The sequence below is a fragment of the Melanostigma gelatinosum genome (assembly GCF_949748355.1).
Source record: "Melanostigma gelatinosum genome assembly, chromosome: 21".
Classification (NCBI taxonomy): Eukaryota; Metazoa; Chordata; class Actinopteri; order Perciformes; family Zoarcidae; genus Melanostigma; species Melanostigma gelatinosum.
This window is the reverse complement of record NC_136654.1, coordinates 7,901,935-7,923,837: the sequence shown is the minus strand read 5'-3', so window position 1 is coordinate 7,923,837 and position 21,903 is coordinate 7,901,935. Positions and strand designations below refer to the sequence as shown.

The 21,903-nt window shown below is 44.2% G+C and overlaps 1 protein-coding gene across 2 annotated transcripts; it reads right to left on the bottom strand.

The window, feature by feature from the left end:
- Positions 1 to 29: 29 nt before the first annotated feature.
- erbb2 (erb-b2 receptor tyrosine kinase 2) lies at positions 30 to 20,212 on the bottom strand. Of its 2 annotated transcripts, none has more exons than XM_079293022.1 (27): positions 19,848 to 20,212; positions 14,319 to 14,470; positions 13,997 to 14,177; positions 13,670 to 13,834; positions 13,063 to 13,128; positions 12,830 to 12,945; positions 12,574 to 12,715; positions 12,171 to 12,299; positions 10,726 to 10,867; positions 10,139 to 10,212; positions 9,715 to 9,805; positions 8,367 to 8,569; positions 7,876 to 8,005; positions 6,796 to 6,886; positions 6,492 to 6,646; positions 6,361 to 6,408; positions 6,114 to 6,252; positions 5,853 to 5,975; positions 5,664 to 5,762; positions 5,399 to 5,584; positions 5,037 to 5,192; positions 4,876 to 4,951; positions 4,483 to 4,629; positions 4,223 to 4,320; positions 3,842 to 4,033; positions 3,342 to 3,723; positions 30 to 3,256 (listed from the first exon to the last, which is right to left on the bottom strand). In XM_079293022.1, exons 1-27 carry the CDS (start codon positions 19,921 to 19,923, stop codon positions 2,892 to 2,894), a joined length of 3,924 nt encoding a protein of 1,307 aa, XP_079149148.1. In that variant the 5' UTR covers positions 19,924 to 20,212; the 3' UTR covers positions 30 to 2,891. The 2 variants fall into 2 exon arrangements, with proteins under 2 accessions (XP_079149148.1, XP_079149149.1); XM_079293023.1 differs by having other exon boundaries at positions 3,342 to 3,720.
- Between the last annotated feature and the right edge of the window lie 1,691 nt (positions 20,213 to 21,903).

Genomic DNA, 21,903 nt, shown 5'->3' with positions numbered 1-21,903 from the left:
GTGAAAATGTGTTCAATCAAACTAGCTACCATAGTGATTGTTTTTATTTATATATACTACACATTTACATTGTGGGACTTACTGAACAAATAAGAAAAAATGCATAAAAAAACCAACTCCCAATAACATGGTTATTATTATTCATGTCCCGTCACAATCACACAAACTGTGAAAGGTAAACAAATATTCACATGAAAAGTAAAAAAAAAAGATACATTTTCTTCCAAACGTAAATTACAGATGCTTAATTTTATAAAACCTTCAGCACACTCTGGTTAGTTACACCGGGCTTATTCCTGGAGGAACACACGCAGAGTTTCTCGCTTCGGTCTCATTTGAGACTTTATTTAAAACACACCTTTTGTTCAGTTTACGCTTCTGCTCAATCTCATAATTTAAATAGGGACAAACAACAATTTATTCGACCAACATTTAGTTGATTTTAAATCAGAAAGCTGATCCCGCGTCATTATTTTGACAAGAACACTTCAACAGGGAGAATGGCAGGAAGATTTCAGGTGTTACTGTAAACCAACAACCAGAGCCAATCCTCAGGCTCTGTGCAGCTTTAATACACAATCATTTTATAAACTCGAGAAAGGACACACATGGCTTTTAAGGAGGCCAGCAGGCAGAACAGCCCCTCATCCGTGAGAGTCCCGGGTCATGCGTCGCACACATGCAACATCGAAAATGAACAATTTATACAAAACAACACTACAGTGTAAACACCAGCACATTATTTGTGATTGTATAGAAGGTTTCATAACATACAGGAAATATCACATTCTTAAGGAGGCGGGAACAGCTGTGAGCTGTGCTTTAACATCGTTACGATCCTGTAATAACCTGCATCTCCAGTAGCGGTGATGAGTGGAGGTACCGTACTCAATGTTTTGTTTTAGAGTAGCACACGAATCCCCAAATGACTCAAAAACCCTGCGGTTGATGTTCTTAAAACGTAACTCCTAAAAGTGAAACTTCAATTTAAGAGTTACAAGCCTCTGTGTCTTGAGAAAACAGAACTAATGCAAAATACATTTGAGTTTTATTCATCTTTTCTTACAGTATGTGGAGATATGAGGCGTTCACCTGACAGCAACAGCACATGTGAAGGCTTTCATTCCAAAAAACTACGCTGTATATTCATTATATATGGGAAAAAAACAACAGTTATGTGAATCTTATCACTCGATAATAATTCCATTCTAAACAATGTCAGTTTATGATAGTTGAGGGTGTTGAAATAAGAACAGATAATGATTTCATAACATGTTATTTTCATGTACCGGTAATTGTTACATAAAATCAGGTTGAATTTTTAGAGATCCTTTTTCTGGAACAAAACTCTTCAAAACCCGTATGAGAACATCAAGATAAAAGACTGAGTAAAACTGGTGTGTTGATGGAGAGTCGTTTCAGGATTTCGAGCTCCAAACACTGAACCACGTTCTCCAAAACTGTAGTTCTCCCTTTTCAAAAGCTGAGACAACATCAAGTCGTTGGGACGCCAGTTGGGCGAGAGCCGTCTTTCCTACGTGGACATGAGGGTCGGACAATGGCTCCATTGACTTAGTTCTGACCTCCCCCAACACCAGTTAACATGAAGAGAAAGAAATGCCGTTGATTATTAACTGGGATGCCAGTGTTTCTCGCGGAGTGGAATTTGAGCCATGCATTGATTATCCAAACCGATGTCCTTCGCCTCCTCGGTTTCACATTCGGCTCCGGATCGGCGAGTGTGTTGCTCACGAACAGCAGAACTGCCGTTTGTTCGATAAAAAGGGAGGCGAACACATGTACAAATACATGCAAATTCTTCACTTCTTCTGGAATATACTCACAGATAGCTTGTAATGCTTTCTTGCACAGTGAAAGGCCAACAAAATCAAAAAGCTCATTGTGACGACACAAGCCTGGGGGACATATGCAGTGTGTACTATGGAGTGCATTGTGCGTAGCTCCAAATGCACACGATCTTTAAATCCCTCAACAGTTGGCTCCAACGTAGCGACACATACGCTTTGTCATTAAAACAAAACAATATACATTTTGGGGATTTTTGCAGCTTAGATGCTTAGTCTGCAAGCAGCTCTTATCTCATCCGTTGTACCACATAGTAGCTGCAGCCAAGACACCAACCAGCACATGCATCAGTGTGGCACAATGCCTCTGTCTTCTCCATACAGGACGCCTTTCTCCCAGGGTGCATGTTTACTGGCCAGATGGGCTGCGGGCCCTTCTCTGGCCAAAACAAAATGGCTTTGAGTGTGTTGAAGACCCCCATCAGGTCAGAGACAAAGTGACCAGAATACTAAACACCACCTTCAATACATATCACGGCTCACTTTGTCAAAGCGCTCTCTGCGTTTTCTGCTCCGTTTAGCTGGGCTGAGTAGCATACGGAACAACATATAGCACGAGGGAACCGAAGGACGTACGAAAATGCTTCATGTGTGGTACAAACAACCGCTAAACAAGTTAAATCGACATTAAAATACAATTTAAAATCTGCATTCATTAATCCAGTCAGCGGTTTGATTCTGTGATAATCAGACCCTTCTCGTACCTCGTTGGTTTGGACTAGTGTGAACTCCTTTGCTCATCCAGTACTGAGCGATATACACAGAGGCTGAGTGAACTTCTTTTTTTGGCACTTAATAGTCACACTGAGAGCAAAGATTGCTGAGAGAAAGACAGGAATACAAACGATGCCACAGACACCAGATTAAAGCTACTCGGTGTCATGGAGTGTCACAACCTCTACCGGTGTGGATTCGAGTGTACTATTCCCAATATCAATCTTCCCGTTCTCTCACGCGTCGTTTCCCTCAGTAGAACACCAGCTGTGACTCCTCTTGAGTTCATCACTTCACTCCCAGTCCCTCTCCTCAAGTATGTCCGCTCCAGGTGTCCGCTAGTCCCAGATACTCTGGATTCTCTGCCGTGGGGGTCACAAACCCGTTCATGTGCCTGGGCACTCGTCCGTCTCTCTGCAGTGCCTCGGGCCCGTCCGCCGCCGCCCCGGCTACAGCGTTGGCTTTGGCCCCGAGGTCCATGTAGTACTGGTTGTCGAAGGCTGGAGAGGTGGGGGCCCCGGCACTCGCAGGGACCAAGTACCTCGCGTTTTCCACGCTGTGACCGGAGCACAGGCCGTTAGGGAGGCGTCGGTCTGCTTTGGAGACTTTACGGGGCAGCGTGCTGGGCCGCTCGGGAATCCCCCGCCGGAGATCCTGAACCTCCTGGTTGACGTACTCTAAACAGACGGAGGGAGAAAGAAAAGTCAGAACAAAACAAGCCACCATTGAATTATCAAACGCTTCATTTTTCTCTTGGCTCACCTGGCAAGGCATGAATATGATTCCGTCTGGGCAACGAGTGATGAAGGTGATGAGGAGGATGAAAGCCAGTCGGCCCGTCTGTCTCCAGGTCACCCTGGCTCCCGTTGGAGTAGGTGGGGTCTTTGCAGTAGCGTCCGGGGCTGGCCGGGGGCAGCGAGGGGTCGTCTGGAGGCCCGTCCAGGAAGACCGAGTCGGATTGGCCCCCGGCCGACGGGCTGCGAGCCACAGTTGGGTACTGAGGAATCCATATGCCGTTGGCGGTGCTGGCCCCTAAGGGTAAGGTAGGGTACTGGCTGCGGCCAATGGTGCTCAGGGAGGAGTACATGCTCCGAGGGCCGCCGCTGACAGAGGGCTCAACGTCTAAACCCTGATCTCTGCTCTGCTGGACAGACGGGAGAAATGAATGAGAAATAGACAAGAAGGTGAATTCAGCCACTCAAAGGCTCCCAGGTGGCTCTATGAAGGAAGAGGAAGGTGAGGGTTGAATACTGGACACTGACCCTGTATGACTGGTGTCTGGACGGCCCGTTGGCTTGAACCCCGTCTACCTGGGTCCTGGAGAAGTGGTTTGGCTGAGGCACCAGATACTCCTCGGCATCCAGCAGTTCACTCATGTTGTTCCCTTCCTCCTCCAGAAGCATCCGGAAAAACTGGCTGTCCACTGGGATGGACATGCTCATCTGCTCGTCGTTCTGCGAGAGAAAGAACAACACGGATGGAAAACACGTTTTATTCATCCCCATGGACATAGAACATCTTTCACCGTCGCAAACATATACGCTTCAGACAACTAACATGCTACCAAATGACATGACCATTACGTGACCATGCACAGTCACAAAAAGTAAAACATCTGCAACATGAAACACACGTTTACATACCTGAATGACTACATAGCGAGGGGGATCTTTGGCCATATCACTAAATTCGCTCACAAGATCTTTGAACCGCGGTCTGCTGTCCGGGTCGATCATCCAACCTGCCGTCCAAACATAGAAATCAGATGTCAACCAATCATCTTAACATATCAACTCTGTTAGGGACATGTCATCATGACAACTAATCATGTACAGTTCCCCTATGAATCATACTGTTGATTTACTGAATAAGATTAAACCTCGAGACAAAACAAACCACGAACATTTGACCATGATCATGTAGACGTCGATGGTGCAGATGAGGGGCTGGGGGAGCCGTTCCCCTCCCTCTAAGACCTCTGGGATTTCTCTCGCTGGGATCATGTCGTAGGGTTTAGCCCCAAATGTCATCAGCTCCCAGACCGTCACGCCTGGGAAGGAAATGTCCAATCACATTAAATAAAATATCTAGCCAAATGACAATTGAAAATGGAATCACTTATTATGAGCACATGGAAAGTTGTCTGGCATGAGACTAAGCTATGTTTAAAATCTGTGTGTCATAAATTAAAGCTAAACACCAATTTAAGCAAACATTGATCATGATTTAACACTTTCCTAAAACCTTACTTGTATCCCCATTACGCCTGTAATGCAATGAGCTGAGTGATACTGACCGTAGCTCCAGACGTCACTCTGATGAGTGAACCTCCTGTGCAGAATAGACTCCAGAGCCATCCATTTGATCGGAACCTTGAAACAGAGAGCAGCAGTTCAAATCTGTAAACCACTGTGAACGTCCCCAGTGCAGCCGCTCCTACAGCCACAGACATCTTACCTTCCCTCCATCAGCGTGATACTCAGTCTCGTCGATATCGAGCAGACGGGCCAGACCGAAGTCGGTGATCTTTACGTGGTTTGGGTTCTTGACCAGAACATTGCGGGCGGCTAAATCCCTGTGGACCAGCCGGACATCCTCCAGATAACTCATCCCCTACAAACCCACACACACACACACACACAGAGATCCATCACCCACAAGCCCATGTGTCCACAAATACACAAGCTGATACCACATCAAAGTTGAAAGGAAACATAAGACGAGATATCAACAGCGACACTCAGAATAAAGACGTTTACTTCTACTACGAAGTATGTGCACCTAAATCAGAGCACAAAGACGATGACTCGTTTAAATACCTTGGCGATCTGGACACACCAGTTGAGGAGGAACCGGGAGCCGATGCGGTCCTTGTTCTCCCTGACGTAGTCGAGGAGGCAGCCGTACGGCATCAGCTGAGTGACCAGCTGCACCGTGGAGGTCAGACAAATCCCCAGCAGACGGCACACATAGGGGCTGGCCACTCCCGCCATCACATAGGCCTCCTGTGGGAAGACAGAGGAAAGATGCCAACGGGGTTGAGAACTGTATTCACGTAACTGTGTCTAATTGGCTTTCACTCACATCGAGGATCTCTTTATTGGCCTTTGGCGAGGTGTTCTCTCGTAACACCTTGATGGCCACTGGTATTTTCACATTTTCCCCATCAGGAGCCCACACTCCCTGAAACAAAACAATGGAAAACACTCAAAAACTCACCAAAAGATGGAGAGCTAAATATAAAAGGTACTTTTAAAGAACTGGACCACATACCTTGTAAACAGTACCGAAGGCCCCCGCACCCAGAACCCTGAGTTTTTTCAACTCAGTCTCCTTCAGGATGCGCATCTGTGCCTGATTGGGTGACGCACCGCTGGGTGTTAGAGGCTCCACAAGCTGTAAGCATGGAGGAAGCAGATGGCAGATTCCTTCATTACAAACCACAACACCCAAGGGGAACCTAAGGACTACACGTTGCCCGACACACAACGGACGTCTCTGTTTACAACTTATGCGATGGTGCTCGGTGCCCACCTCATGTTCTTGCAGGATCCTCCTCATCGTCTCCTTCCTCCTGAGCTTCTTCTGTCTCCTCAGGTAGAAGACCAGCAGAGCGAGCAGGATGAAGAAGAGCACCACTCCACCCACTGCAGCCGCGATGGTTGTACCCGGTCTAAACGGAGAAAAACAGTTCAACTAATCCTCAAAAGAAGCCCTGAGAAAATCCACCGCCACCACCACCATCATCATTCAAGTATCTGAAACAGTTGAGGCCGCTCACCCTGTCCTGGTGTCAACGGGGCAGCCTCTGTCATCCATCACAGTGCAGCTGAAACACACAAGCGCCGGGTGTGAAATCATTCTCACTGTGTGAGCAGTCCGTGCTTGTGTTTGTGATGCGTGTCCACTTACGACAGCGTGCAGTTGGTGTTGCAGGACAGACAGTGTCCTGTGGCGTTGCTGTACTTCCACACGGTTTGCTGATCCTCCTTCACACCGCTGGGACAATGATCCACACAAAACTCACCGTCCTGGAATTTACGACACTCTGAACAATGCTCTGCACGCTGAAGACACACAGAGAGAAGTATTTAAGTGCATTTATAAGCAGCACACTTACACACAGGTATAATGGAATATTGGTTATTTTCAACTGTCTTTTTTTTCTTCTTCTTCTGGCAATGATTGAACACATTTGGCCGCGTGAGCATCTTACCGGGCCATGACAGGAAGCAGAGCCATTGAGAGGTCGACACTCTGCGTGACAGGCAACACACACAGATCCGTCTGTGTATTCACGGATAGACCTGCAACACAAGCACAGCGGGGATTCAACACAACGTCCCACAACACAGTCTGGCATTTGTTGGATGCTTCTATCTCAAGCGCCATAAGGACAAACATTTTTAGAAAGGGGGCCCCCGCTGCAAATAACAGCGTTAGCCTCACCAGATGACCCGCTGCTTAGGGTAACTTGTTCTCACAAAGGGCTGGACAACAATGTTTATTATTGTTTAACAACTATGATTGATCGCATTATGACCATATTAAGATATTCTTATGTCAAACTAATCTTTTGACAGTTTGGAAAATACTCTTATTTGCTCTCTCGTTGAGTTAGATGAAATATCGATACCAGTCTCATCAGTGCAGTACATATGAAGCTACAGCGAGCATTAGCTTAGAAATAGTCAGGCAGAGCCCTCCGATAGAACCCAAAGTCATTTTTAAACTTTGTGTTTTATACGTATTAAACAAACGTGTCAGTTGGTGAGATTTAGAGGTGCTGGTAGCAGGATTTTGTTACCTTTGGACAGTCAAGCTAGCTGTTTCCAGTCTTTATGCTAAGCTATGCTAACTGGCTGCTAGTTATAGCTTTAACACACAGGCATGAGAGTGGTGTTAATCTTCTCATCTTACTATCAGCAAGAAAGTGAAAAAACATATTTTAGTATTTCAACATTCGCCGATCCGATCTGAACCGCGAGTTTGATGATCTGTTGCACCTCTATTAGTTACTCTTCAAAGAAAGTTATCGCATGCATTAACTTTGTCATTGACCTAGAGTTGCTTAAGGGCGCAAGTTAAGTTAAAAGCTTTCCGATTGATTTATTGTGACTACTTTGACATTTGTGACATCCAATTAACCCCTAAATACACCTGTTCACATTTTTACTTTAGGCCAATACAGGATTAGTTTGGGGATTATGATACACAGTGTACTGTATTATATGGAACATTATCACTTGGCTTTGCTGTTGATTTAGTGCAGCCACACCCACAGAAACGTTCATACCCCTGATTGATGTCACACTGCTCCACGCACTCAGTGCCGCGTTTGAAATCCTTGCAGGACGCACACTGGCTGGGCCCCGGCCCCCAGCAGCCCCCCTTGCACAGCAGGTGACAAACACGCTCCTCTTCCTCTGAAAACAGATGCGGAGAAAACAGATGCACACTGTACTTTCGCTGGACTCTCCTCCTCACTATCACTGCAAAGGTTCAATGAGGAAAATCACAGAGAAACCCTCAAGGAGTACTCTGCAGACAAGTGCCAACGCTTTCATCAATTGCAAATGTACCAAGCAACAACATCCATGCATGTTGGTTTAAATGCAATTCAGAAAAATGTATTTTCTGCAGTTGGATTTCTGTGAGTCAATAAATGGAATTGACACTAGTATTAGGCAGAGATATGTAACTTGGATAAAGTCACAAGTGGCTGATCAAAGTGTAACCCACGGTGTCTTTAATGGACCCTGGCATCGCAGTAGTGCTTTTACCCACCACAGAGCTGGGTGTCCTGGTTCTGGCTGACGATGCGTTGAGGTCCCTGGCTGGGGTGGAGCAGACTGTCCCAGGGCAGTGAATTGGTGTAGCACAGCTGGGAATTGTTGTGCAGCAGGACCAAACCTCCGCTGACGCTGCGTAGTGAACGCAACCCAAGAGACCGGATGTGGAGATTCTGGATGGCCATCGAAAACACACCCCTGACCAGAAAGAGAGGTTGTGAGTGACCCGAAATAAACGGCAGGGGTCAATTTTCTAAAGTCTGTCCATAAATAATGATATCTTTTTTTAAATAAAATACACTCACTAACAATGCTGTATCCCAATATTATTTGATACATTTTAATACTGTGAAGAGATCAAACCAAACATCACTTGAAACCAGCCTCGACAGATCTAAGAATGTTTATCTTTTGTTTTCAAATTTGGTTAAAAATGGTGGTGGAATCCCAAGACATGCGTACAAGATCCTACTCTGTATCATGGAGAGGTTTAACAACAAGTAGTACAACTGTAATCTATACCATATCGATTCGCCAGCAAGTGTGAAAATAGGTTTTAAAGTGTAATCTCAGCTGAGGAACTACGAAAGAAAAACAGCGACACTATAATTACGACAAAGAAACAAGACTGTTCTTTTAATTAAAATGAATAACGGCCCATCATGTCAAATCTTGTTGTCAAACATTGTCAGACAAGCAGATCTCACATTTGTCACTTTGACCAAGCTTGAGCGTGCTACACTAGATAGTCTGCCATAGCCTGTGATCCTGGTTGGAGTATGCTGCAAGTTGGAGCAGCTGTGCTGGCTAATAATTAGCCTTTATAACCCTGAAAGTGAACAAACTGCCTCAACTGAACCGAAAACACAAACGTGAAAAAGAGAAACACAAACAAAGCACAAAGAACGACCCTTTGTGGGTGGACGGACATCAGGAAAGCGGCATGTGGTGTGACGCACCACACAGACAGAAACAGATGCTCTACATTGATTTGCATGAATATCTTAGTTTTATTATTATAATTCTTTGCATTTTTTCCTCAGTGGGAAAGTTTTCCAAGGTGTGAACCACATCATATTATATATGAGAAAATAAATATGAATAATGGGTCCACTATTTGTTTCCAGGTTGTTTTGGGGTTTTTTGATAATATAATCCATAAAAATTACCTTTTATTAAAAAAAGAACAATAAGAAAGACATCGATATCATACTTACGCAAATTAAAAAAATCACATGGGGGAAAACATACATTGGTGTGAGGGAGTGTTGATTTTAGGACAGTATGATTAACATGCAGAGAAAAGAAAGAGACGTGTCAGTCAGACAGTTTAGAAGTCTTACTTGTAGAGCATCCTGCCTCTGATCACCTTCAGGTTCTCAAACACACTCAGGTTTGTCCAATTCTGTGGCCAGGCATCAATGTACAAATAACCTGCAAAATAGAGGAGACATGGCATGCTCTGTATAGCTTCTACACCGTTTTATATGGAAAACCTGAATACATATATGTGATTATGATTAGCTTTGTAAAAGATATGGATATCAATTCTATCTTTTTTAGGTGAGATGTTTTAGATAAGCCCGTAGTGGGAGTCTACCTCACTTGCACATGTATTTTATTTGTATTTACATTTTCTCTGTCTAACTTAACTATAAATAAAATACAATTTAAAACAGAATAATCACCCAATTTCATTTTCTTGGTAAAAGCTTAAAAAAAGGCTTGAACAAACACTTCCTTCCTGTTGTCCTCAGTGTTCAGTACCTGTAATCTCCTCCAGGTTCTTGAAGCTGCTCAGCTGCTCGACGGTCAGACCTGATGTGTCGCTCACAGGGTCCCTGGACAATGACAGCGTTACGTTTAAGTGACAACTTTCACACAGCAAGAGGCAATATACAATTTGATTGTTGCACTTTGTAAAATCTCTGCTCACTGATACAATATCCAGCGGTGCAGGTTAGCTCCATTTGTTTACATTGAACACTGAGGAGAAAACCCACAAAAGCAGTTATTTTGCTCTTTGTAAACAAGAAAAAATGTACGTCTAGGTTTGAAGAACATTTGAGAAACAGAATCTAACATCTTTGGCTTTGGTGGAGAATTTCTCCTCGACTTTGACAAAGAAACTTCACAAATGTTGCTGTAAACTCAAATATTTGAAAGGCTGGACTCGAGGGATGTGGCTCTGCGGCAGTATGAAGTCTTGGGCATAAAGCTGCTATTTGTGGTGACTAAAGTGCACGTATGATTGTACGGTTTAAATTGAGTTTGTGACTTTATTTTGTAATTTCTAAAAAAAAAACCTTTGTGAGGTAAAACTGTATTTATGTCTACATGTGTGTGTCTCTTACCATGCAAAGCTCTGCGGGAGGAAGGCCAGACTACCAAAGAGCTTCTTACACTTGTTGAACCGCTCCACGTTAGTAGATGTTACCATGGTGACGCCATGGTTGTCCATGACGCCCAGGTTGTCCCTACCCAGACCATAACACACTGCAATACAAACCATGACAACGGATTATAACCAATTCATCTTAAATCCAGAAATTTAGCCGGATGTCCAACTTGAGAGGAAAATAATGATGAACAAATCTCCATATAAACCATGATATCGTCGGCATAGAATGAAATATCGTATGAAGTATATAATATGTAGTATATAGTACATGTGCATCACATTCAACAACAAGGATGTAAGGTGATTGGCAAATTGTTTGACAGCCCTTCCTGGTGCCTCTAGCAATGTTGACGAATGGAGGGTATGTCTTGTAAAAACAGTTGCACTTATGAAGTGTGTAATTGAAAATGCTGTCGAATATCAACATTTGTCAAGGTATTGTATCAAAGTCAGTAATTCCAGCATCGTCACACTAATACTAACTGAGCTTTCCTTCATCAGCCTTGTCTGGTCTTAGTGTATAAACGTATGCATGCTTTACATGGTTGAAAAATTTGAGTTGAGTGATTGAATGAATTTTTTTAAACGTCTGCATTTAACATGTTTATTAGCAACAGAGGTCCCAACTAAGGCCAGAAATTAAATTAAATTTATGCAACACAAATTGAGATTATGCGATAGCTGGGCTCGGTCTCAGGAGGATTATCGCGTAATCCAGTCAACTCCGCTCAGTAAAAAGAAATGATCCACATGTTACCAACTTATGTAAATGTCCCGATTCACGAGACAAACCCCAGGTGACGAAAACAACAAGGTACTGCAGAAACAGGTTGGTTGACATTGCACCGTAGTCAGCATGTGATGAAACAGAACATCAGTGCGTGCAGCACAAATCATTATCAGTTGTACCGAAGCGCCATGTCACACACGAAGGCAATAAATCATTTAAATTACGTCACAACATTACGCATGAACATTATGCAACACTTGAGCCACATAGTATGAAATTGTTTTTCCCCCGTTTACACTCATTAGCCACTTAATTACGTAAAACCTCTAGAACACCAGGTACGAGCCCTCTCTGCTCTGCATTCTTCCTGGCATTGACTCGACTAGGTGCAGAGAGCATTCCTTTCAGATTCTGCTCCATGTTGACTTGGTCGCATTACACAGTTGCTGCACATTTGGCGGCTTCACATTCATGCTGCCAATCTCCTGTTCCACCACTTTCAAAAGATGCTCTTGTTGTATTTGTGGAACCAGTTTGAGATGACCAGTCTTTGTCAAATGGCAAGTTATAGGTGTTCTGGGGAACATAATAAAGTGGCCATTGAGCGTATGTAAACAATGTATTGTGTCTTAATGCGGATGTATCCACAAACACACAATGACTCCTACCTTTGGGACAGTCTCCTTCACACTTTTCACATTTCTGCATCTCGTTTCCATCAGGGCGGGCGATGACAACTTCCTGGTTGGCTATTGGACAATTCAAAGTACAAGCCACTTCCATAGCCAGATAGTTATCTGCAGACAGGGGGACAAAGTGTTCAAAGGGCGTCTTTGCAGCAAAAAGAAAATGAATTAGTTATGATGAAATGGGAAGCTGGTAGCCTAAAGCGTTCAAGTAGCAATCAATTTATCCTCCCTCTCCATTCAGCATCTGCTGTCGTCATTGCGCCCTACAGCGAGACGCTTAATCGGCAGTTTGCACCGGTGGAGCTGCATAGTGGCCACCAGCTGAGCGCTGTGTTGTATCGCTTTCATGAATAAACAAGGTTTGTTCAAAATAAGTTCTCACAAGGACACGTCTTGACGCAGGTGGCTCCAAAGTTGAACTTCTTGTTCGGGTTGGGTTTGGTCTGAAAGGTGACCGGGTCGTAGATATTGGGGGCAGGACAGTTTTCCTTACACACGCCGCTGTCGTTGAAGTGGCGGCAAGCCTGGAGAGAAGAGGAGTAAGAAAACACGTTACTGCAGAAATGACAACGGGCATAATGAGATTACAGTGAACACAACAAGTATGTGTTGAATGCGTGCGGGAGTTTGTATTTTACCAGACAGTCTGAGTCTTTGGGTCCTGTGCATCCAGCAGCACACTGCATGTGACAGCAGTCGTGAGACAGGGTACCTTTACACCGCTGACAGCCAAGCGCACAATCAATATGAGTCACTGTGAACAAAGATGGAAAAAGTGAACGTTTTCAGCTGTACTTTCACCTGCTCTGGACGTTTTCCACTGAAAACCAAATAGTGTCAATGTCATACTCTGCGTATGACGTTAACTCACAGGTCTGGCAGTCTTGTGCAGTTTCTCCCCAGCAGCTTTTCTCACAAACAGAGGAACAACTTGGACCTGTGCAGGAGGAGATTGGCCGATATCACACCCGTGTTTGATTGATAAGCTGTATGCTCAACTTGTGGAAAAGACTGGGATCATTATTTTATGATTATCAGGCTCTCCTAACTTTGTAAAACAAAATGTAACAAATAAATACATAGATTTAAATTGACTGAATTGTTTGTCATTAAAATAATAAATCGTCCATCAGAAACTTGTTGAAAGAAATCTTCAAAATGACCAGAAATTGCAGCAACAAATTTGTCAAGCCTGAACTACAATTCAAACACCAGTATATAATGTATATAATGTATACAAACACAGATTTGAATTGAATATATCGGCCCCATTGTCACCGATACCCGATCCAGCTGTTTGAGTCAGTATTGGACATTAGAGGAGTCATGAAAGTGTGTCCATGGAGTCTAGGGCCACAGCGTTAGTGCTGTTTAAGACATGCATTAACATCCTGTGCTGTCCCGTCTGCTGTTTTATATTTACTGTGGCACACGAGGAACAAGTTCAACATTTTAAAACGCATCCATCAGCTGCTCACATTCAGTGGCCCGAGGCTGCAGTCGGTGCTGAACTCCGCCAGGCTGCAGTTGGTGCACCCTGGCGGAGTTCTGCTTGTCCAAAATGTCCCTCCAAAGAATGTTCTGGGGGTCTGGGAAGCACAGCTGGGGGTTCCCCCAAATATACACCGCACCCAACAGGATCTCTGCAGGGGGAGACGATACATAAGAGGAGGTTATCGAGTCATTGATACAGAAAGGAGGGGACTAAACACCTTTCAGATAATAATAAAATGTCAAAACAAAATCAATCATTCCGTCCCTGGGTTTGGGCATCAACTGTTAGCTCCACTATGCTATCATCCTACCTGTGAGGCTACGGAGCCGGAGCGTCCTGAGCCCCTGTCCGCCCAGAGTGTTGTCCAGCACAGCCAGCGCGTAGCTGGAGTTGTACCGCTGGCTGCCTCTTATGATCCGAAGGTTGTCTAAAGGCAACAGACTCACGGACACATGAGCTACGAGTACATAGCCCTGAACCTCCACGATGCCCTGAAGAAGAGGTGAGGAGAAAACCAAAGGATGAGTCTGTTGTGGCAATAAAAACAAGTGGGCCGCTAATAAAAAATGAAGCAACTGGATCCTTGTTTTTGTCTTTATTTAATTCCATCTTATACAAACACATATATATACCTGTAGGAAGGAGAGGTCAGGGTTTCCATTCAGGTGTGTGATCTCCAGGTTCCCGTGGACCACCTTACAGCCGGTGTAGAGCAGCTTCAGGGTCTCGTAGTGATTGTCCAGGCTGGAGGGCAAGGTCAGCTTCATGTCTGTACCCAGGCACACTGCGACACAGATATACATTATTATACATATATAAATATACATATACTGTATACACACATATCAAAGGATCCCAACTTCATCCTCCATGTAAAACTCATTGCTCAACATTCATGATGCTTTATAGCGAATGATGTTTTACAGTCATTCTAAATCATTTGGGAAAAAAAGCATTCTATTAAAAATATAGAATATAACAAATAGTTGTTGCTTTAATTTCTGTAGTACAACAAAATGTGATTTAGGTTCATTGCAGCACTCACTTATTCTGTGATAAATAAATGATAAACACAGAGCAGACCCTGTTGATTAAATATCGTCAGTGTAGCCTTTTTCCTTTGTAAATGCTTTCAAACGTCCATCCGTCAGACCTTCGAAGGCGTGCTGCACATTTATAGTTACAGACTTTGTGTTAGCCTACATGTTACATGTACATATCTCGACTGTGTAACCGTTTACGAGTGGCCTTCAACGGTTCCTCTGAAAGACAAACCACATGCGCTGCCGCAGTCTTGTCTCTTAGTGTACATGATACAGTTTCCACTGGCAGCAGATTCCCCAGTGGGTCACACACGCGTTACATTCAGGGTCACACAATTCACGGGGGCTCACACACACACACACACACACCTCTGCTGAAGTTATAAATGACTTCCTCTGGCCCGCTTCCAAAAGCCCTTCAACAGTCAACCCCTTTCTCCTGATTGTAGCCCCGCCTCCTCCTCCTCTCCATGCTATCTCCGTCCCTCCTTTGGACGGACATATATAATCAGAGGAACAGGAAGCACTGGCAGGCTGCAGGAGGCTGATTCCCATGATACACCGGGGTCCAACAAAGTTCAGAAGGTGTCTGCTCAAGACGTGCTCTTATCGCGTACGTGCGTCTGACGTGTGTAAAGTCTCCCGGTGACAGCTGACACTCGCAACTTGATCCATATTACAGCCCCTGCGGAAAAAAGTAGCGGCAAATAAATAAGTTCCACGTTCGAATCTGACAGCTACTGCAGCCAATGGCTCTACGGTTAATAGAGTGACAGCCAAAAATACACACCCAGTCGTTGTGTCAGATATCAAATCAAAATACCAAATGACTAATCACTGCCTCCCTCAGCGAGGTCATCATGGAAAATAGTTATAGGGCCAAGATAGGGAGTCATGCTTTTATTCTCCCGCATTTAAATCATTTTTTAACTGGACAGGATATCTAAACAGAAACAAAATCTGACTCCCTGAAACTCTGCGATTGGCACAAACTAACACACGCAAACAAACAACACGGACGGCTCCGGCGGTTCAGTAAATGTGCCGTCACAGGGAGCACAACGGAGCACATTTTCCATTTCTAGAAAGTGTGTGTTAAGCCAGTTCTCAGCTTCCTCTCCTTTTATTCCCTCATTGTTTGCTCTCCAAAAGTCTCTCAGCAACGGCTGCGTGTGTGCATGCGTGGCCTTTGTGAGGAGCTGCCCCCCCGCCTCCTCCTCCATCCCTGTAGCCCAAAATACTCTTTTATCACTTACTTTGCTCTATCTGCCCACTGTCACTGTCACCGCCTTCCTCTTTCAAATTCAATCACTACATCTTCTTTATTAGTTGCTTTGAGAGTCACGTTATTTTAAAATTTCCCCTCTTTCCCGCCCCCCATTCATTCCCTCCTGTCAGGTTAGTGCATGAGTCGTTGCACAACTCTCTTTGGACTCTGGAAAGTGTCATTTCACAGGAATGTGTCTTTGCATATCCAGAGGATGACACACCAGTGAGTTGGGGGGCCGGGGGATAAAAAAAAAAAAAAAACAGGTTGTAGTTCAGTGATAATTCAAAAAGCCCCCAGAACACAAGACCATCTCTGTGTCCAGAAGGTTGTCCACACAACTAATGACACAGACATCCAAGCACACACACACACACACACACACACACACACACACACACACACACACACACACACACACACACACACACACACACACACACACACACACACACACACACACACACACACACACACACACACACACACACTTAAAGGCCTTAGTGCTTCTGCACAGCATATCGTAGCAACTTTGCTCTGGAAACTTCCACTGGTCAAGTATTCGTACTCCATGTCGTCCGGCCTCGTCGGGAGGCCAAAACACTTGTTTTCCGAACAACCGCGCTCGAAGGCGGGATGAAAAGCTCGCCGTCATAAAGAGGGGGGGGGGGGACACTATGACTGTTTAAATATGGGGGTTACAACGCAACGTTTCAGGCGGTCTCTTCTGGAAGACACAAAAAAAAGGTAGTTGCGTACAGAATGAAAACAACTAAACGGAGAAGAATCCTGAAGTCTGGAAGGTGTGCATGTGGCAATATATTTATTTCACTATTTCTGACATTTTTTGGTGCAAACAACAGAGTGGAACACTGTCGATTTACTATTTACAGGCTGTTCAGTGTTTTATGTCACAATTTGAAAGAGGCTATTTTGTGTCACATCAGAGTGTCGTGTAAGAATTGACAGACTTGATCAATAACTTGATCTTAATCTGGCTTCCTGTAAGAGAAGAAGTGGTGAGTGTCTTGCACCAGTATGCTTCTTAGGACTTTCTGCAAAACTGAAAGCCAGCTTGAAGCCACACCTGTGTGTGGCAGCGTGCCAGTTAGCACAGGGAGTGTGTGTTTACCAGTGTGTGTGTGTGTGTGTACAGCAAGTGGCAGAAACACTGTGGCAGCGAGGCTACTGCGGGAGTTAGACCGAACCACGGTGGAAGAGCCTGCAGCCTCTCCTCTGGATCAGATCCCTGCAAAGCTCAACACAACGAGCTGATCCAACAGGTCTTCAGTTCACATCCCTCAGATTGAACGCGTCAGTCCTGATTCTAACACAATGCTAATCCTCGCGTGTCCTGCGTGAATGTCACATTTCTTCCAAACCTCCCTGAAAACATTCTTTCTTCCTCTTCGCTCTGCGGACGAGGAGGGAAAACAAACGGGTGTTGCTCAACAGACGAGCAGAACAGGATCCTGTACCGCACACAGCAGCTCCTCACTCACTCACCGTGTGATGCACAATCGATCACAAACACAGAATATCTCCTGTATACGTTTTACACATTTAGTGACTTCAGTTTTAAAAAGCATTTAAATGTACTTGCAATCCAAAGTATATTGGGGTAAATCTGATTTCTGTACGATTTCTTTGTTTATTCAGAGAACCAGATTGTGTGTCACGATTAAAGTTACATCATACATAACCGGAAACTCTAATCAATAGATTCAGATTATAATCTACAACATCAATCAATGTTTTATGATTGCATCGATTTATATGAACGACAAATCAACCAAAGCTGCACAACCACAATATTCAATACACACAACTCTATTATCCAAGTATTAATATACTGCATTGCAATATATATGTTATTGCAATGAACTCTACGGGGATGCTAGGTGCAAAATAATACTCCACAGACTTTGGTATAATAATCAGGCACAATCTATAATGAGTTTGTCACAAAAGACCAATTACCTTCTGGGGAGAAAGTGCTGCAAACTATATAAAAAAAATGATACAGAGCTTTCTGTATCATATCATTTTTATCAAGATTTAATTCTACTTAAAGTATCGATGATAATACTGAGCTGAAATGATCATTACTTGCTAAAAGTCAGATCCCTTACTGGCTGAGACTGGGGAGTCACGGCCGGCTGAGCCAACCTGCCACTGATCCAGGAGGACTCCACTCAATAGGTGCAGTAGAGTGTGACGAGGACATGAACTCCGTGGACACCGAGGCCACCGAACACACAATATGTTCTCACACAGGAGCGGGCTGTTGAAATAATTCGATCACAACACGGAAGGAAAAACACGAAAACGCAACCGCTGACCTTTGGAATCACGTCTCGGCCACAGGCTGTGTGTGTGCGTGTGTGTGACATAAAACAAATAAAACAATACTTTGTCAATGAAAGTCGGACTTGTGCATGATGCATTGCTGCAAACAGCTGCTACAGACCAATAACAGCACTCACGCTGAACCTTCAGAGATCAACACTGTGGAGTAAAGTGCACCGACCTGTTCCCACCAACAATGCAGTTGTGTTTGGAAATCACTTCACCTGTGACTATTGGCTTTGTGTGCGTGTGTGTGTGTGTGTGTGTGTGTGTGTGTGTGTGTGTGTGTGTGTGTGTGTGTGTGTGTGTGCACGTAGCAGTGCTGGGGGTAGCAGCTACTAAAAGACACAGAAGCTTCACTACAATATCTTTCACTCATATTCATCTTTTTTAGAGGTAAAGATGATGTCATCCCAAACTCAGACGTGGCGATATTTCATGTTGTCATGCACTGGCCTATGTCGATAAACGCTGTCAGGTACGTGTCAATAAAGCACATGTTGGAAGGTTATTGATGTCAATATGTTTGCCATTAGCTTATTAAATGCTTTTAAAAGCATGTGACGCAGCTTATTGATATCTGACTCCACTTAAAAACACATCTCTATCAATATGGAGGCTTACGTAAGCACGACTGCAAACGACAGCTGCAAATAACCATTATTGAGATGAACTGTTTGGCCTATAAAGCGTCAATAAATGAGAAATATAAATATATCATGGAGCCCAAAGTAACTTGTTCAAATTGTTTTCTTCTCTTTTGAGTCCTGAATGTTTTTCTTCAGTATTACAGAACCATGAGATGTTTGGCCTTTTCGCATAGTTCTACTTTTATGTGATTCAAATTAAAATATAGGACTTTCTTGCAAATATGCAACTTGTTTGCACTCTCGGTTAGCTCTTGTTTTACTGGCATGCACTCAAGGTCCAAGTGTGACAAGTGGCCCTCTATCAGACAATGTCCTCTTTAGAGCCAGAAGTGAATAATTGACATCGTCGTGATCCTTGGCACACAATGCCCGGTCTGTCGTTGGTTTGTTTTTGTTTACGCGTAAAAGCAAAACCAGCCGAACGTCCTCTCCTGCACGCGCCGCCGTCTCGCAGTGTCCCCGAGCTGCAAAGCAGGTTCTCAAATGTCTCACCTGTTTCACCACTACTACTACGACTACTACTATGTTTTAGAAGTGTTTATTTGTGCAACAAAATGACGTGAGAGAGTTTTAGTCAAAACAGTAAATGTGGGTTCCGGCTACTTTGTGACAGGTGTGATACCCCCCCTCATGAATCCCACGAGCCTCAGCGGAGAGAGAGGGGACGGGGAGCTCGCGGAGGAATGTGGTCGTAGCTAGAAATATCACTCTCTTAGGGCCGAGCTGAAGCTTCACACATCTACTCACACACAACCCGCGTGGTCTCCTCGTCTATGCCATGTAGACGGAGGGTCTGTATTCGCAAACAGGGGGAGGCATTAAAAGGCGAGACGAGCCGTGAAAGTTACCCACCTTCTCTGCCCAGCGCGCCCGCCGTCACCCCGAGCAGCACGGCCCCGACAAACACCAAACTTCTCGCCGCCTCCATCTGCTGCGACCCGGCGCCTCTAGTCCATGTTCCAAAGTTTCTACTGTTCCCAATGAGGACTTCACGGAGTCGGAACGTGTCCTCGCCTCCGGGTTTTTTGTTTCCTGGCACCTTTTTGGAGTTGTTGTTCGTTTCTCAATCTCAGTGACTTCCTCCCTGGAATTTTCGTGCCTGTTGGTAGTAAAGCGTGACAGCGCGCAGGAACGGATGCGCGCGCTCCCGTGAAGGCCTGAGCGGGGAGTGGCAGGTTGACTCAGCCCGCCCTCACTTCACACTGTTATCTGCAGTGCTGCTCTAACTTTACTTTACCATCTAACGAGTACATTGCATCCTAGTTTGCAATTTGTAAAGCGCCAATTCGCTCAACAATGTGTTTTGCTTTTTGTTGCTTCACTTGGATGTTTGAGCTTCGCTGTGCAGATTGATGTGACACCAGAAAGGTGTTTTCAACATTCATCTGCTGAAGAGGAAAAGTTCCTCTGTACTCAGCGGATGATGTAGTGACATCATAACTAGTTTTTGGGGCCAATCATGGTTCAATTTACGAAACAATGTGAAACTTGAAGCCACGAGTGGACATTCATTCAGAATGTACGTCTAAAGTCGGAGACATTTTGTGTCCAGAAGTTATTGGACTTTTGAAATGAATGATATTTATATGTTTGTTGATTCTGGATGAATATTATATAATGCGGCTGTCGTGCAATATGTTGCTTGTGCTTATCTGTTTGCGTAGGATGTAGTTGTAATGTGCTTTAGGAGACGTTGCCTTGTGTGTCTGTTTATTTTCTACTATAGAGGCAGATATGATACGACAATATGTGATGTGTCTTTTCATGTGTGCAGCAATTGAGTCCAAGACAAATATATCATATCATTAACATTTCTTCACCAGGAAATTTGACTTACAACTAAAAAAAATGCCATTCAACGCAGATTAAGTTTTTATGTCTCAAAACAAACATGTCTGCTCTGCACCCTCAAAACTATCATCACCAGTGAAGTGATCAAGTTATGAGATATGACGACCCAAACACCCGAAGCTGAAGAAGTACTCCGCTCCTTTTACTTTATGTATAAAAGTTGGGGGTGAAAAAAGATTGTTTCAGAGCATGAAGGCCAAACAGTTTTTACAATAATCCATTAAATACTCATTCACACACTTCATCTGGGCTCCCTCAATCCCCCCTCACATATGAGGCCTCCTATCTGTTTATTTAATGTCATGCTGTTTATGTTTTCCAATTCAATCGTGTGTGTGTGTGTGTGTGTGTGTGTGTGTGTGTGTGTGTGTGTGTGTGTGTGTGTGTGTGTGTGTGTGTGTGTGTGTGTGTGTGTCGTTGACATTATTAAAAGGGAAATGATTTGCGTTTCACCGGCTTGGAGCATCTTCATATTTCTCATGCCCTTCGCTTCACGGTCACAAATCAGGAGTTGAAGGAGGAAGAATAAAGTCTATTCATCCACATCTATCCGCTCTCCCCACCCACAGCAGCAAGGGTCAGAGTCCGAGCTACTGCAGCTATCAGGAACCAACGAAAAGCTCTCTGAGCCATTCACAACGCAAGTCCCAGACTTGCGTTGTGAATGGCTCAGTGCGCTGTGAACTTCAGTGAAGTAAATAAACCGAGTTTTATGAGGAGTTCACAAGTCTCCATTGAGAAGTCTCGGATAAAGTTGTCGTATGAGCTATTCTTTTTTTGGTAATTGAAACATAAAATAAATGCTCAATCTGTGGTTCATCCCGCCCCTCCTCCACTGCAGGATGAAGGCCGTGCTGACCTTGTGCCATGTGTGCCATGTATCATATGCACAGATTCTTTCTAAGTCATTGCGTCTCTAATATCACCGCGGCGGATTCCTCCAGGCATGTGCATGTTATATGCCCGTTGATCTAAGTAAGCAAGTAAAACTGTCATGTAGTCATTGTCCAAAACAAACCCTGAGTTTCACGTCCAACAAATGAAAGGGAGCAGAAGT